This window comes from Pleurodeles waltl, chromosome 4_2, assembly GCF_031143425.1.
Source record: "Pleurodeles waltl isolate 20211129_DDA chromosome 4_2, aPleWal1.hap1.20221129, whole genome shotgun sequence".
Lineage (NCBI taxonomy): Eukaryota > Metazoa > Chordata > Amphibia > Caudata > Salamandridae > Pleurodeles > Pleurodeles waltl.
In genome coordinates this window covers 363,531,848-363,548,061 of record NC_090443.1, presented here as the reverse complement: position 1 = coordinate 363,548,061, position 16,214 = coordinate 363,531,848, and the positions used below count along the sequence as shown (strand labels likewise).

The 16,214-nt window shown below is 47.1% G+C and overlaps 1 protein-coding gene across 1 annotated transcript in view; it reads right to left on the bottom strand.

Annotated features, from left to right (window-relative positions):
* LOC138292718 (cytochrome P450 2D15-like) overlaps positions 1-16,115 on the bottom strand; it is a 206,552-nt gene extending 190,437 nt beyond the window's left edge. The window contains exon 1 of the mRNA XM_069231449.1: positions 15,831-16,115. Within this exon, the coding sequence (XP_069087550.1) occupies positions 15,831-16,040 (210 nt within the window). The 5' untranslated portion in view covers positions 16,041-16,115. The remainder of the gene's footprint in view (positions 1-15,830) is intronic.
* Between the last annotated feature and the right edge of the window lie 99 nt (positions 16,116-16,214).

Genomic DNA, 16,214 nt, shown 5'->3' with positions numbered 1-16,214 from the left:
TATTTATCCAGCTGTCTAGTCTTGAACTTTCAGGGGCACACACGACACTGGAATGCTATCAAAGCCTCTTGGATAGCTCGATAATTTGAGTTGTTTTTCCTCTGTCAGCAGCAAAGGTGGGAGGAAGGCAGTCATTAATCTACATGTATTTTTAGGTCTGGTGTGACAGTGCAACTGTCACCTGACTTTTTAACCTACACCAATATTATTCTACAGTTCTTTGCTTCCACACATTTATTCCCTTTCTATCTACTTGTAATACTTCACATTCCCATACTAAAGTATACAAAACATTGATGGATGGAATGCCTAAATTAGTATCAGCCACTGGTACTTGGAGCCTCATCCCAGTCCATTACTATTTTGCACACCACATGTTATGTTATGTTATGTTGACTGTATTTGTATAGCGCATGGCTACCAAGAGGACTCCCAGCCCTGGACCAGTAACCATAGACTAAGCGGAAAGGCAGCTGATCTTAGAACAACCAAGTCTTAAGAGCTGTCAGTGCTCCACTCCATACCCCTAGCAATGTCACAAACGGCGATTATTTCAGTGGACATTGAGAAAGCCTTTGATAGTCTGAGGTGGGACTACCTAGCGCAGGTCATGCTAAAGTTAGGACTTACAGAGGGATTCGTATGTTGGCCAAAACTACTATACACCAATCCCACAACGAGAGTGCGAACAGGCAGCACTATTTCTGACCCTTTCCCAGTAGGCAGAGGAACCAGACAGGGCTGCCCTTTATCACCCCTTCTTTTCGCTGTAGCAGTAGAACCGCTTGCTCAAATGGCCAGATCCGGGAGGTTCTTTGAGGGTATCCCAATTAGTAATTGGACACATCATTTCGCCCTCTATGCAGATGACATGCTACTTTTCCTCAGGAACCTGGAAGTAGACCTACCAGGAGAAAGGACATGTTGGAGAGCTACGGAGTAGCCTCCGGACTCCGAATCAACAGGAGAAAATCCTCAATTTTTCCAATGATCAAAGGCGCCACGGAACCTATAGACACTAGAGGTCTGCCCTGGACCCCAAACCCATTTAAATATTTAGGGGTTAACATATATCACAAAATTGAAGACCTGCTGGAAGGGAACATACATGGAGCTCTCAGGGGGATCAGGGCTAGTATGCACTTCTGGGACACACTACCCCTAACGGTCTCTGGAAGAACTGCCTTGCTCAAAATGATAGTGTTGCCTAGACTGCTATATTACTTCTCCACTATCCCACTCTTAATCCCGAAAGCAGTGTCCAGAGGCATAGAATCCATGACTGCGAGTTTTATATGGGGATCGAGTAGGCACAGAATCGCTCTACGCACCCTCCAGAGACCTGCCACAGAGGGAGACTTGACTGTCCCAGATCTAGAGATTTACTACTGGGCAGGGCAACTACAATGGCTGGCAAAATTCATTAATGAACCCCCAGTTGCAAAGGAATTACAGATCCCCCTGAACTGCCCACTTGAAAAAATCCTGAGTATTTTACTGAACCCCAAAAAGCCAAAACAACAACTACCATTAGAGTGGGAATCGACAAGATATTGTTGGGAGCAATACATAAACCGCACCCGCACAAAGACCCCATACGCACCAGAGGCCCCCCTAATCTGCTTGAAACATATCTCAGGAGGCCAAATGCTATTGGGCACTAACAAATTAGTGACGCATAACATTATAAAACTGGGAGATTTATTTAGCAACGGGAAGCTTCACACCTACGTAGAATTACAAGATCAGTTCGCTCTCCCGTCAGGATTGTTCCTTACCTATAACGCAATAACCAGAACCGTTAATAAAATATGGGGTACGGGATCACTTGAGCCGCCTACCCACGGGGGCTGTAGCCTTCTCTACTCAATAGGTGACCAGAAGGGGGTGATTTCAGGAATATATAAATCCCTACAGAACAGCACATGTTTACCCTTAAGTAAACTCAAAAACAAATGGCAGACAGAGTTAGACACCACCATGGACGAATCGCAGTGGGCTAGGATTACCTCCCACATTTACTCAGTGTCCAGAAACGCAAGGTTTAAACTAATAAATTTGTATATCTACCACAGAGCCTACTTAACCCCGCAAATGATAACTAAAATATACAGCACAAACAACTCTGGCTGCCCCCGATGTGCTGAACCAGCAGCAGGACTTGTACATATGTTGTGGAGTTGCCCTCAACTCGGTTCATACTGGATAGAAATCTTCAGGAACATTTCCTCCAGCACTGAAAGGACACTATCTCCATCCCCAATAGTGGCAATATTGGGGGACTTCCCCGCCCGTCAGCTCACAAAATATCCAACAGGTTCATCGACCTAGCTCTGGTTCTAGCTAGGCTAGAAATAACCTTGCACTGGAAGGACCCGATGAGCCCCCAAGTGAATAGATGGCAAAATGCATTGCAGAAATGGGCGGAAACTGAGGGAACGGTGCTACTGAAAGAGGCTCTACAGGGACAAAGACCTAGAGACAATGCCACACAATGGGACTCAATGCTGGAGAACTTGAGGACCCCGGACGCTCCCACGTCAGAGGACGGCACTACTACCTTGGACTCCGAATCCGAGCAGACCTCCACGCCTACAACACAGAATGTTGCGTGTCTGTGAGTCACCGCTTATCTATAGAGAATTGCTGAATTAAGAACTTTAAATGACAATGGGGGGAGGGGGATTTAAGAACACAGGTGGGGATTTACTATAGTAATATCATTATCATCGGCATGTTTTACCAATACAATAAATGCAATAAAAGATATATTAAAAAAAAAAAAAGTCTTAAGAGCTTTACGAAAATCCAATTCATGGCTGATTAGTCTAATCCTAAGAGGGAGGGAATTCCACAGTTTAGAGCCCAGGTATGTCATCGTAGAGCCACACCATCTAGTGTTTTTTAATTTTGCAATTGTTGCAAGAGGGGAAGTTACGGACCTCAGGTCTCTGGTGGGCTTATAAAATGTTGCTAACGTCTTTAGCAAAGGGGGGCCCCTATTGTGTAATGATCTGTGGATCAGGCACAAAGATTTAAATTTAATACGTTGTTCCACTGGAAGCAAGGGCTGGTTTTGCTGTGGCATGACTTGGAATGTCTAATAGAAGGCGTGCTTCAGCATTCTGGACTACCTGCAGTTTCCTTGTTACATATTTGGATGAACCAATGAATAGACCGTTGCCATAATCTAAATGAGACAAAATAATTGCTTGAACAATAAGCCGTTTAGCAAGCGGAGGAAGTATTCCCAATACCTTCCTTAATAATCTCAGAAGTCCGTAACAGGTGGCAGAGACTTTCTTCGTGTGATGTTCTAACGTAAGGAGGGGGTCCAACCAGATTCCTAGACTTTTAGGGGCTCATTCTGACCTACCGCCAGGGCGGAGGTTGGCAGTAGCACCGCCAACAGGCTGGCGGTGCACCGCCGGGCATTCTGACCGCGGCGGTACAGCCGCGGCCAGAAGCGGAAAGCCGGCGGTGTACCGCCGACTTTCCGCTGCCCATGGGAATCCGCTATGGCGGCGCAGCTTGCTGCGCCGCCATGGGGATTCTGACACCGCATACCGCCATCCTGTTCCTGGCGGTTCGCCCGCCGGGAACAGGATGGCGGTATGGGGTGCCGTGGGGCCCCTGGCATTGGCATGGGCACTGCAGGGGCCCCCGTAAGAGGGCCCCACAAAGGATTTCAGTGTCTGCTTTGCAGACACTGAAATTCGCGACGGGTGCAACTGCACCCGTCGCACCTTCCCACTCCGCCGGCTCCATTCTGAGCCGGCGTCCTCGTGGGAAGGGTGTTTCCCACTGGGCTGGCGGGTGGACTTTCGGCGGTCGCCCGCCAGCCCAGTGGGAAACCCAGAATGACCGCCGCGGTCTTTTGACCGCGGTACGGTCTTCTGGTGGTTCCCGCTTGGCGGGCGGCTACCGCCGCCCGCCAAGCTTAGAATCACCCCCTTAATGTGTTTCTTGGGGGGGGGAGGCAATTCCTCAATAACACTGGGAGGGAGAAAGATCGTACCGGGGTCAGGATGTTGGCCCAGGATCATTAGTTCAGTTTTGTCCCCATTAAGTTGGAGCATACTATGCTTCATCCAACCGGAAACTGCCTGTAGGCATGAGGCTAAAGAGTTTCCTTCCAATCCTATGTTTGTGGAAAATGAAACCACCAACTGCGTATCGTCTGCATATGAGACGAGCGATAGTCCAAAGGATTCCACCAACTCTGCCAAGGGGGCCATATATATGTTAAACAATACTGGGCTAAGCAAAGAGTCCTGTGGTACCCCACAACTCCAATGGAGCTTTTCTGAAAGTTCTATCTTCAAGGAAAGATAAAAGCCAACTAAGTGCTAAGCCCTTGATACCAGAATTATACATCGTAAGGCCTAGAACACAATGGTCTACTGTGTCAAAAGCGGCACTCAAATCAAGACCGCTATAAGTGCTGATTCGGTGCTATGGAAGGGCCTGGGGGGTGGGGGGGGTTGCTTTTAAACCTATAAGTTATTTTGAAATTCAGCCACCTCCCCCCCCTTTCCAGGGGTCAGTGCCAGCTGTGTCTACACTGGTCGCACCGCCCTAAAGCCGAAACTGGCTGAGATTAATTCAAGCATTCCATCCAATATACAAAATTCCTTTGAAGTCAGACCTATTAGCATTGTCAATGTTTTTTTTATCACTGATCCAAATTGGTAAATAAAAGTTTGTAGGCTTGCACCTGTGTGGTACATGCACCTACAATATGGCATGACCGCTTGCTAACTATATTGTGCCCAATTCAAATTCCCCCCTAATATTTTTATATAATGGGGAACAAGTAGAAGTAGATTGTGAGACCTTTTCTTTACAGTAGGTGATCACTGGGCAGTATCCATGGTGGGTACTGTTGTTTTTTTAGCCATCTTTATTAGGGTTTTGACATTAACAACACATTATGCAGGCCAGCACATGTTAGCCAATGAAACATATCAATGCGAGCAGTAATTCCACATCAGTCCTTAAATTCATGTTATACATTTCCAAGGTAATCAGAAGAAACATCTTCCTCAGAGTTATTGAGCGTAGAAACAATTCAAGCAATAAGTCGAGTTAGCAGCAGACACAGAGAGCTTTCCCTCCTGTTCCATGGCTCATTAGCCCTTCGCAACCCTCAACGTGGTATGATAAATCCTATAATTCTGTACTTTGATGACATGATCCGCAACCTTAGTGCACTTTCCGCACTTCCCCTCTTTGAACATCTGAGAGCGGGTGGGGGGGCCAGAATTTATGAAGAGGACATACTATACCAATAAGTCAATGTTCTCATTTCCAGGCACCACAGTCTACCTGGGGCCTTGCAAGGAATCCAGTAGACCTTCCCAGTCTGTTGCAACGGGTCTATTTCTCAGTCCTGGTGCCTCCTCCTCCCGCAATGGCACAGCCTCAGCTCTACTTCATACCATTCCGGGCAACTCTCTAGCCTTCCATTGCATGGCGACCAATCAATGGACCATCAGCATCACTAAATCAATGACGCAGATTGTAGCACCCCCTGCGTGTCTGCATTTATATAACCCCAACATGCCATTTGCCATACTATGCATAGATTGCTGCGGCCAGTTATTCTGGCAAGCTTTTTCATGACCTTGAGCCATAGGTCCCTAACTAGTGGGCAGCTCCAGAACATGTGTGCCATGTCCACCTCAGGCTCAATGCACTGTGGGTAAGTCCATGCAGATCCAGGAAAGATCCTCTGGAGTTGTGCCAGAATGAGGTAAGCTTTATGTACTACATTGTGCTGTACGTACTGGAATTGGGACATTACGGGAGACCTTTCATGGGTATAGGTGCACCCTGTCCCGTTCCTTCTTTGTCAATACTCAGCCTACATCACTCTTCCAGGTCATGCAACAGGTTATTAAGGGATCCTCTACTAGACATGAAAGGGCCAGTGTCATCCATGTTATTGGACAATGGCTTTCTCCCATTTTTAGTATGAGTGGGTGCTCACAGGGTTATGTGTTGGTGTTGTGCCACAATCGTCCAAGTTTGGCAACCAACTGGCCAAAGGCCAGGAAGTGCCCTGCTGGGAGGCCCCAACATCACTCAGCAGGTCAAAAGAGACAAGCGCTCCATCTTGGAAGAGATCTCCCAGGGTTCTTTCTCTGATCGCTTCCCACTGTATCACAACCCATCCCCCTGAGCAGCCCTTTAAATGGTCGGATGGAACCTAAACATGTCCCAGGTGGATAATGAGGCATTTTTGGCATGAGGCATAAACTCCCCCGAATATTAATGTGGGCCACTTGCAACAAGCCGCTGGCCTACTGGGGGAGCACCCCCTGTGGTAGGAAAGCCTCTCTCACCATCTGCTGTGCATGAGGCCTGGAGTCCATTCCCAATTCCTCTACCTACTGCCCCGCCATCCAGCGGGTGGGCCATTGCAGTTGCACTGGAAAGTAATAATGTTCAAAATTTAGGGACCAGAGGCCACTCTATTCACCAGCAGCTGCATCTTGAACAGTGCTTTCCTGTGCCCCCTAAAATTGCATGAAGTGTATGAAAAATGCTTTGTGCAATGTTTACTAGGAGATTATGAAAATAATACAAGAGACGAAGGAGTATCACCATTTTTCATAGGTACATTCTACCCTGCACCAAAAGCGTGCACGAGAACTCAATCTGCGGTCGGAGGGAGGCAACGACTTTCGTGAGATTACTATAGATGAGGTCACAGATGGCATGATAAATGTAACAAGTAACAAAAGGTGCGTGGTTCCTAGCAGAGGGGATGTGCATCAACCAGGAATTGCTGAAGCAGGCACTACAGGGGAACTGTAATAAGCAAGTCTTCAACTATTTCACCGCCAGTCCCTAGGTGGCTCGGAACTCCGCCAGGCTGCTCTCTACATCAGTGATACCCACCCTTATGACCATGTATCTAAGCCTCTGTGCCAATAGCTCAATTGCCAAGGTGAAAACCAGTGGAAAGAGTGGACATCCCTGACATGTGCTTCTGCTGGCCTGAGAAGGGACCATGACACATTGTCCTGTCTTCACACATACCATGGGTTCCGAATAAAGGAGCCTTATGAGCCTCTGCAGCCTACAGTCAGTGCACATTTTGGTCAGAGTAACAAACCTACTCCCAATCACCAGTGTCAAATGCTTTTTCCAGTTCCAGCACTACACACACCACATACGGCCATCTTGCTGGTGCATTTTCCAACAGTCAATATAGCCTGCAGATATTAAGTGTGGGTATTCATCTGTTTTAGTCCATGTGAACCAGATGTTGGAGATGTTGGAGAAGTCTTACTGCAATGATGTTGCAAAGTATTTTATAGTCCGTACCTAGCATTGACAAGGGACAACAGAATGTCATCTCTAATTGGTCCTTCCCGGGTTTTGGAAGCAAGACCAGTAATGCCCGACTGAGTGTTGTGGGCAATCTCCCCACAGTGAGGGCAGCAGTACATAGTTTTAATAGCCTGGGGACCAGTAGAGCTTCATACGCTTTGTAAAACTCGGTAGGTAACCCATCCAGTCCTGGGATATTGTACTGGCTTGCCAGCTGGCACTTTGGCTCCGTAATGGGAGCGTTAAACTCTTCTCTTCCGATTGGCTCAATGACAAGCAGGCCTGTGCAGCAGAGTTGTTCCTCACAATGTCTCAGCCTTGCTCTCAAAGCTGCCACCCCCACAGGTATCTCACTTTAGCCCCCGAACACCGTTCAGCAGGGCATCTTGTAGTCTCCTGAGCCTCCTATTTCCAAGGGTGGGGGTGCGCTGCACTTTCAAGAGGCCACTGCCTTCTGTCCCTTATGCTCTTGTGCAGCTCTGCATCTTTAGCCTCATGCAGGCCGCCTGAAGCCCACCATACTGCACTGTCATGGGCTGCTCCAATTTATCGGGTTATCCTGAGGCAGCCTAAATCGAATCAGGTACCATTCGTTGCACAGGCCTCCTGCTTTCCAGCGGAGTGCTTTGTCCCCCAGGGGGCCACTGCCGCCCACTCCAGGTGGCTCATCCGGTCCGCAGCTCTGGCCTTGCACTCCACCTAGGGTGTCAGTCAGTCAATGTGGCAGTCCCAGCCCACCCCCACTCTCCGAGAGCCTCCAGCGGTTCAAGAGTTGCTCAGGAAGGGATGCCCCCTGGTTGCACATTTCACCTGTCCCCAGGAGGCATTGTGCTCACATGAGGCCGATGCCGCCTGCATCAGACGGCCTCTCTAGCCTCACGGCTGCGGTCCTGTGCAGAACAACTGGTGGTCTCTGTGTCGTTTCTGGGCCACAAAGAGACCCCGCCACTCATCTCACACCTTCTCCTGTTCCGCACTGCAGTCGAAAGGCAACCGGCAGGGGCCAACAGCTGGATGGGGCCAGATCGTGGGTCTCCTGGGGGAGTGGCTCTATGCCACTTCCTCCATCCTGCTACGATTGGCCATGCCCCTTCGTGGATTCTGTTGTTAACCATTCGTGTTTCAGCATTTAAGTCTATTTCATTCCATTTGGATGACGGAATTATTAATTATGTTAATTTATCTCCCAAACGTGAAAGCAATCAAGGATGGTAAATAGAGTTGTATCTTTTAAAAGGGCCTGATTTAGAAAAGAGGGCTATGGAATTTAACCGCACAAATGTGGTCAAAGACTCATTGCTCTCCACCCCTCCCCTTCTGCCCCCATTTCTCCAATAAATGTCTTCTGGTGTTAAAGCATAAACTAGGTAAACTACTCTTGCATGAACAAAGAAAACCTCAGAAAACGGTAAATAGGAGGTATCATTATTTGTGGCATGATGTTATAAACAAGTTTTAATTTGAAAGTTCGATTTACTGACCTACCTTACAGCTAAGACATTACTACCTTTGGAGGATGGAAACGTTGAGCGGTGAAGCTAGAGGCGGACTGACTTACAGGTAGGGCCACTGGAATTATGCGGCATGTGGGGGCCTAATTATACAGCAGGGTTTAGTGAATTCTGCGGCAGAAAAATGCAAAATATGCAACATAATGCAGCACGCTTTGTAATAATATTACCCAATTATTTCAGCGTTTTGAACTTGATAACACTGTCTAGGCATTGATTACACCTACTTAGCACCATTTTAATACCCAACGTAGCAATAAGCAACAAAAATGTGACCAGTCTAGTTTTGCAAAGGGCCTTTCACTGCGTGCCAACACGTGTTACTGCACTTTTATTAATTTTTGAACCGTTTGAGCTAGAATTGTTTTGGGTTAAAACCTGCAGATTATGCAGCAGAGAATGGATTATGTGGCAAAAGCAGCAAATCTGTAATTATGTGAAAATTGCCAAGGCCGCACAATCGCATAATACCCGGGGCCCTGCCAATCAGGCAGTGTCTGATGGGCTGGTGTGACACATTAGTGTGTGGGCCAGATTTTTACCATTTTGTGGGCCGGTTTTATGTCCAGGTGGGCCTGTTTTTCCGTTTTGATTTTCCTGATATTGCCACAGACGTTGCCTGCAGCAGAAACAAATGTATGCAGTCTCTTATTACACGCAAAATACCAATAGAGCATGTATTAACCTGTTGAGGTGGTTAACCTGTTGAGTGCGGGCGTCGGCCACTGGCCGACGCCCACACACCCTCCCTGGTGCGGGTCACGACCAGTGGCCGACACCAGGAAGGGTATTAATAATGCACCCGAGGATTTTTATTTTTTTTAACTTCCCTCGGGAGACACGGAAGCTTCCGTGTCTCCCCCCGCCCCTTTGTGACGTCAGCGCGCCGCGAGGCGCGCTGACGTTTCAAAGGTGTTTTCCCCATCAAAGCAGGAAGCAGCCTTGCGGCCGCTTCCTGCTTTGATGGGGAAAACGGCCTTTTCCACGTTCGGGAAGGCCTCGTAAGAAAGGGGAGGCCTTCCTGAAAGTGTTTCCTGGCCCCCGGTCGCAGCTGTGCTGCGATCGGGGGCCAGGAAACACTTTCAGGTTTCCTGGCCCCCCCGATCGCAGCTTGAAAAGGCCTCGTAAGAAAGGGGAGACTCTCCCCTTTCTTACGAGGCCTTCTGAAACTGTTTCTGGCCCCCGATCGCAGCACAGCTGCGATCGGGGGCCAGGAAACCCCACTAGACACCAGGGATTTCACTTTGGGGGGGCGGCCCCCCCGGAAAACGGGCCGCCCCCCCCCGGCATAATTTTTTTTTTTTTTTTTTAAAGGTAGGTGCCTCCTGGGGGGGGGCGCGATCGCGCCCCCCCAGGGGATTTTTTTTTTTAAAAAATAAAATAAAAAATAATGAAATGACAGGGGGTCGCCCGTGGGCAGGGTGACCCCCTGTGGAGGCAATATTTTTTTTTAGATGTTGTAGGGTTTCCCTGGGGGCCATTTTGGCCCCCAAGGAAACCATACAACAACTAAAAAAAAAAATATGTATGTATAGATCTAAATATATCTATGTAGATAGATATATCTAGGTACATGGATATATCTATAGATATATATATATATATATATATAGAGGTAGATCTATATCAAAGAGATTTATAAAGCGCGCTACTCACCTGTGAGGGTCTCAAGGCGCTGGGGGGGGGGGACGGGGGGAGGGAAAGGGGCTGGGAGGTTCACTGTTCGAAAAGCCAGGTTTTGAGGCCCTTCCTGAAAAGAAGTAGGTTTTGTGTCTTGCGAAGGTGGGTTGTGAGGGCGTTCCAGGTTTTGGGTGCAAGGTAGGAGAAGGATCTGCCCCCGGTGGTGGTGTGTTTGATGCGGGGGACAGAGGCGAGAGAGAGGTCAGCTGAGCGGACGTTTCGTGTGGGGGTGTGGAAGGTGACTCTCGTTGAGGTAGGCAGGGCCTGTGTTGTGGAGTGATTTGTGTGCGAGGATGAGGATCTTGAAGGTGATCCTTTTGTCAATGGGGAGCCAGTGGAGGGATTTGAGGTGTGGAGAGATGTGTTTGTGTCGGCGGAGGTCGAGGATGAGTCGTGCTGCTGAGTTCTGGATGCGTGTAGTTTGCGCTTGAGTTTTAGAGTGGTGCCGGCGTAGAGGGCGTTTCCGTAATCAAGCCTGCTGCTGATGAGTGCGTGAGTGACAGTTTTTCTGGTCTCTGTGGGGATCCATTTGAATGTTTTTCAGTATACGGAGTTTGTTGAAGCATGAGGAGGTAAGAGCGTTGATTTGTTGGGTCATCGAGAGGGAGGAGTCTAGGATGATGCTGAGGTTGCGTGCATGGTTGGCGGGGGTGGGTGCAGGGCCTAGCGTGGTGGGCCACCATGGGGGGTCCCAGGTGTTTTTGTGTGGGCCAAAGAGGATTATTTCGGTTTTGCTTGAGTTGAGTTTCAGGTGGTTGGCTGTCATATATATATCACTTTTGTCAATATGTGTGTGGTTTCCCTGGGGGGAAAAGGGTCCGACTTGTCTAGTGGCAGTTTTAGTGCCATAAAGAAGCGCAGAAGGTTTATATGCCTACTGCAAAGAGCACATCTGTATTTTATGTAAATAGCTGAGTACATTAGTAAAGTCTATGGAGAGATGAAGGGCACTTTTGCTGGGTGGTAATGAGGGAATCCGAGGAGGAGGGGGTGGGAGCACCAATAATGATTGTTGGACTGGGCGCAGGAGGTGCTAAAGACTGTGACGAATGGTATGTGACAAGGTGTTTTTTTGAGTGTCTTGAAAGTACGTGCTGATTGAGGGAAGAAGCGCAGGTAAGGTGGCCTCTACTGTTGCACGTATCTCACACACACCATCGATTTTGTGACTGTCTACGTAGGCTAGTGTTTTAGAGCAACAGTTCAGCCAATAGCAGAGATGGCATCTTGATGGATGACTGCTGCCTGCACTCGGGTTATAGAGGACCGCTCTGACATAGGATCAGAGATTGATACATCAGATACTGAGACAGCATCTGAGGGATAGGACAATGGCGCAGACTCTGGGAGTGATTTTTCAGTCAGAGGAGTCCCATTCGAAAACTCCTCTTCCAGTACATTATGAGGGAGGTGATGAGGACAGTCCTGCTGTCCCTTCGCAAGCTGTTCGTGCAACTGGGTAATAGTGGGTTAGGCCAACCCAGAGAGCAGGTGAATGCGGCGGCAAGCAAAGAGAGAGTGCTCTCTTGGGAGCTCCCCAATTTAGTTCAGCCCCAAATTCCACCACCCAAATCATATTGTGGAGACATCAAAATTGTCTATGGCAAAACAAACTGGTTTTGTAAGGCAGGCACCTGTGTTTTTGGTCCTGGATTCGGCGGCCATATAGAGAAACACACTAAACCCAAACATTTCTGGAAACTAGACATTCGGGGGAGTCCACAGAGGTGTGACTTGTGTGGATTCCCCAAAGTTTTCTTACCCAGAATACCCTGCAAAGCTGAAATGTTGAAAAAAACCTAAATTTTTCTCGCATTTCTGTCACACAAACTACAGGAATATGCTGGGATCCACAACATTCCTACCACCCAGTGACTCCTCACCTGTCCTGATAAAAACACTACCCCACTTGAGTGCCTACACCTAGTGCCTGTGTCAGGAATGGATCACCCCAGGGTCAACAGCTGCCTCACGTAAGGACCAACATTGACCGTTGGGTGATCTATTCCTGTCGCAGGCACCAGGCCTAACCACACAAGTGAGGTATCATATTTATCGGGAGACTTGGGGGAACGCTGGGTGGAAGGAAATTTGTGGCTCCTCTCAGATTCCAGAACTTTCTGTCACCGAAATGTGAGGAAAACGTGTTATTTTAGCCACATTTTGAGGTTTGCAAAGGATTCTGGGTAACAGAACCTGGTCCGAGCCCCACAAGTCACCTCATCTTGGATTCCCCTGGGTTTCTAGTTTTCAAAAATGTGCTGGTTTGCTAGGTTTCCCCAGGTGCCGGCTGAGCTAGAGGCCAAAATCCACAGGTAGGCACTGTTTTCTATGAAAAAATGTGATGTGTCCACGTTGTGTTTTGGGGCATTTCCTGTCGCGGGCGCTAGGCCTACCCACACAAGTGAGGTATCATTTTTATCGGGAGACCTGGGGGAACGCTGGGTGGAAGGAAATTTGTGGCTCCTCTCAGATTCCAGAACTTTCTGTCACCGAAATGTGAGGAAAACTTTTTTTTTTAGCCACTTTTTGAGGTTTGCAAAGGATTCTGGGTAACAGAATCTGGTCTGAGCCCCGCAAGTCACCCCTCCTTGGATTCCCCTAGGTCTCTAGTTTTCAGAAATGCACAGGTTTGGTAGGTTTCCCTAGGTGCCGGCTGAGCTAGAGGCCAAAATCTACAGGTAGGCACTTCGCAAAAAACAGCTGTGTTTTCTATAAAAAAAATAGGATGTGTCCATGTTGTGTTTTGGGGCATTTCCTGTCGCGGGCACTAGGCCTACCCACACAAGTGAGGTATCATTTTTATCGGGAGACTTGGGGGAACATAGAATAGCAAAACAAGTGTTATTGCCCCTTATCTTTCTCTACATTTTTTCCTTCCAAATATAAGAGAGTGTGTAAAAAAGACGTCTATTTGAGAAATGCCCTGCAATTCACATGCTAGTATGGGCACCTCGGAATTCAGCGATGTGCAAATAACCACTGCTCCTCAAAACCTTATCTTGATCCCATTTTGGAAATGCAAAGGTTTTCTTGATACCTCTTTTTCACTCTTCATATTTCAGCAAATGAATTGCTGTATACCCAGTATAGAATGAAAACCAACTGCAGGGTGCAGCTCATTTATTGGCTCTGGGTACCTAGGGTTCTTGATGAACCTACAAGCCCTTTATATCCCCGCAACCAGAAGAGTCCAGCAGACAAAACGGTATATTGCTTTCAGAAATCTGACATTGCAGGAAAAAGTTACAGAGTAAAACATAAATGGCTGTTGTTTTCAGCTCAATTTCAATATTTTTTTATTTCAGCTGTTATTTTCTGTAGGAAAACCTTGTAGGATCTACACAAATGACCCCTTGCTGAATTCAGAATTTTGTCTAGTTTTCAGAAATGTTTAGCATTCCGGGATCCAGCATTGGTTTCACACCCATTCCTGTCACTAACTGGAAGGAGGCTGAAAGCACCAAATATAGTAGAAATGGGGTATGTCCCAGTAAAATGCCAAATTTGTGTTGAAAAATTTAGTTTTCTGATTCAAGTCTGTCCGTTCCTGAAAGGTGGGAAGATAGTGATTTCAGCACCAGAAACCCTTTGTTGATGGCATTTTCAGGGAAAAAAAACACAAGCCTTCTTCGGCAGCCCTTTTTTCCCCATTTTTTGGGAAAAAACAAAATTTTCACTGTATTTTGGCTATTTTCTTGGTCTCCTCCAGGGGAAACCACCAACTCTGGGAACCATTAGAATCCCTAGGATGTTGGAAAAAAAGGACGTAAATTTGGCGTGGTTAGCTTATGTAGACAAAAAGTTATGAAGCCCTAAGCGCGAACTACCCCAAATAGCCAAAAAAGGGCTCGACACTGGGGGGGAAAAGGCCCAGCAGCTAAGGGGTTAAAGTTCAAAACTGTCCTGATTTCCCTATCTGGGCCATTTGTTTTTTTAGCTATCTGGGCCATGTTTCAAGTAAAGCGTGCAAGTGCTTTGGCATGTTTAGTATTGTGGGCTTTTAACCACACCCATCTCACGCCCATCACTTTTTTCTCATTCATGGGCTTGCCTTTCAGAAATCACTTGATGTCATTGGTAAATGTTATATGGTTTTTGTCACGCCTTGCAGACTGCCCCGTTACATGGATAATTGCACGATTGCTAATATACTTCAGCGTGGGCGATCTTTTTTTTCTTTTGTCTTGCTGCTTCTCGCTGCAAGGCGCTCACAGCGCGAGCAGACACATCAGGGTTAACTCGTTGTATAAATCCACCTGCTAATTCTGAATATTTTGTAACAATACAATGCACTTTTAACTTTCCTTCTGCCCTCGTGAAAATAAAATGAGCCTCTTTATTTGGTGTATTTTTTATGCTGTCACGCCTCTTGTATACCACCCTTGGGGGCCTAGAGCGGTTACAAAGGTTCACAAAATTAACAAAAAATAAAGTGCCTGCGGCCTAGCTCGCCTGGTGTTTATTCTGTCCTAGCTTGGCGGATTGAGTTTCCCGTCCCCTCAACTGACACAAAGCATAGAATAACACAACGCAATATAACACAACTTTGCATAGCATAAGATAACATAACATAGCATAGCATAACATAACACAACAAAGCATAGGATAAAATAACACAACGTGACATAGCATAGCATAACACAACATAGCATAACATAACACAATATAACAACGTAGCACAGGGTAACATAACACAACATAGCATAACACAACATAACACTACATTGCATAACATAAAACAACATAGCATACCATAACACGCCATATCATAAAATAACACAGCATAACAACACAACATAGCATAACATGACATAGCATAACATAAAACATAGCATAACACACCATAGCATAACACAACACAACATAGCTTAGTATAACATAACACAATATAACACAACATAAAATAACTTAACATAACACAACATAGCATAATACAACATAGCACAACATAACAACATAGCATATCACAACGTAACACAATATAATACAACATGGCATAACACAACATAACCCACATAATTTCACACCACATACTTCAGCTCCATTCCAAACCAAAACACATGGGTAAAAAACATTGTAATTTGCAGCGCCAATAGCTCTAACTCTAGCAAATGCGAGACTGATTGCATTGCAAATACTTGTTTAGTTAGCTGGTTTCCTAACAGGACCCGCTTTGATTTTAATGCCCGGGTCTATAGTTTTGCCCAAGTCCTACCCTGGGTTTTGTGCCAGTTTTAAAGCCAGGTTACCCACCTCCCCCTCTCCTCCCTCTCCCTTCCCTTCACAACAGTTTACCTGATCGAAGGACCTGGGTAGTTTATGAAAATCCACCTGCAGCAAGTTGCCGAAAAAGGGCCAGGACGAAGGGCCGGGTGGGTAGGAAGTGCCGCCCTTCCTGCGCTTCATGAAGTCTAGTAAAAGGATGAAGGTGATAAAAAAGAGGAACAGAGAGGGAGCGTGAAAGCAGGAGGACAGAAGGCCCCTGAGGGCAGCCAGCAACTCCATGGTTTCCCGACTCCTCTGTGCCTCTCTTCCGGGCTCTGCTGCGCTTTTATCCTCCCTGATTCGTTGCCTGTTTTCTGTTTGCTCCCAGCCGTGCCTTCTGTAAACTCGTAACTCCGCCCTTCACCTTTGCTCTGCCCTCTGTTGCTTTCTACTTTAATGCGCTGCTCGTGCTTA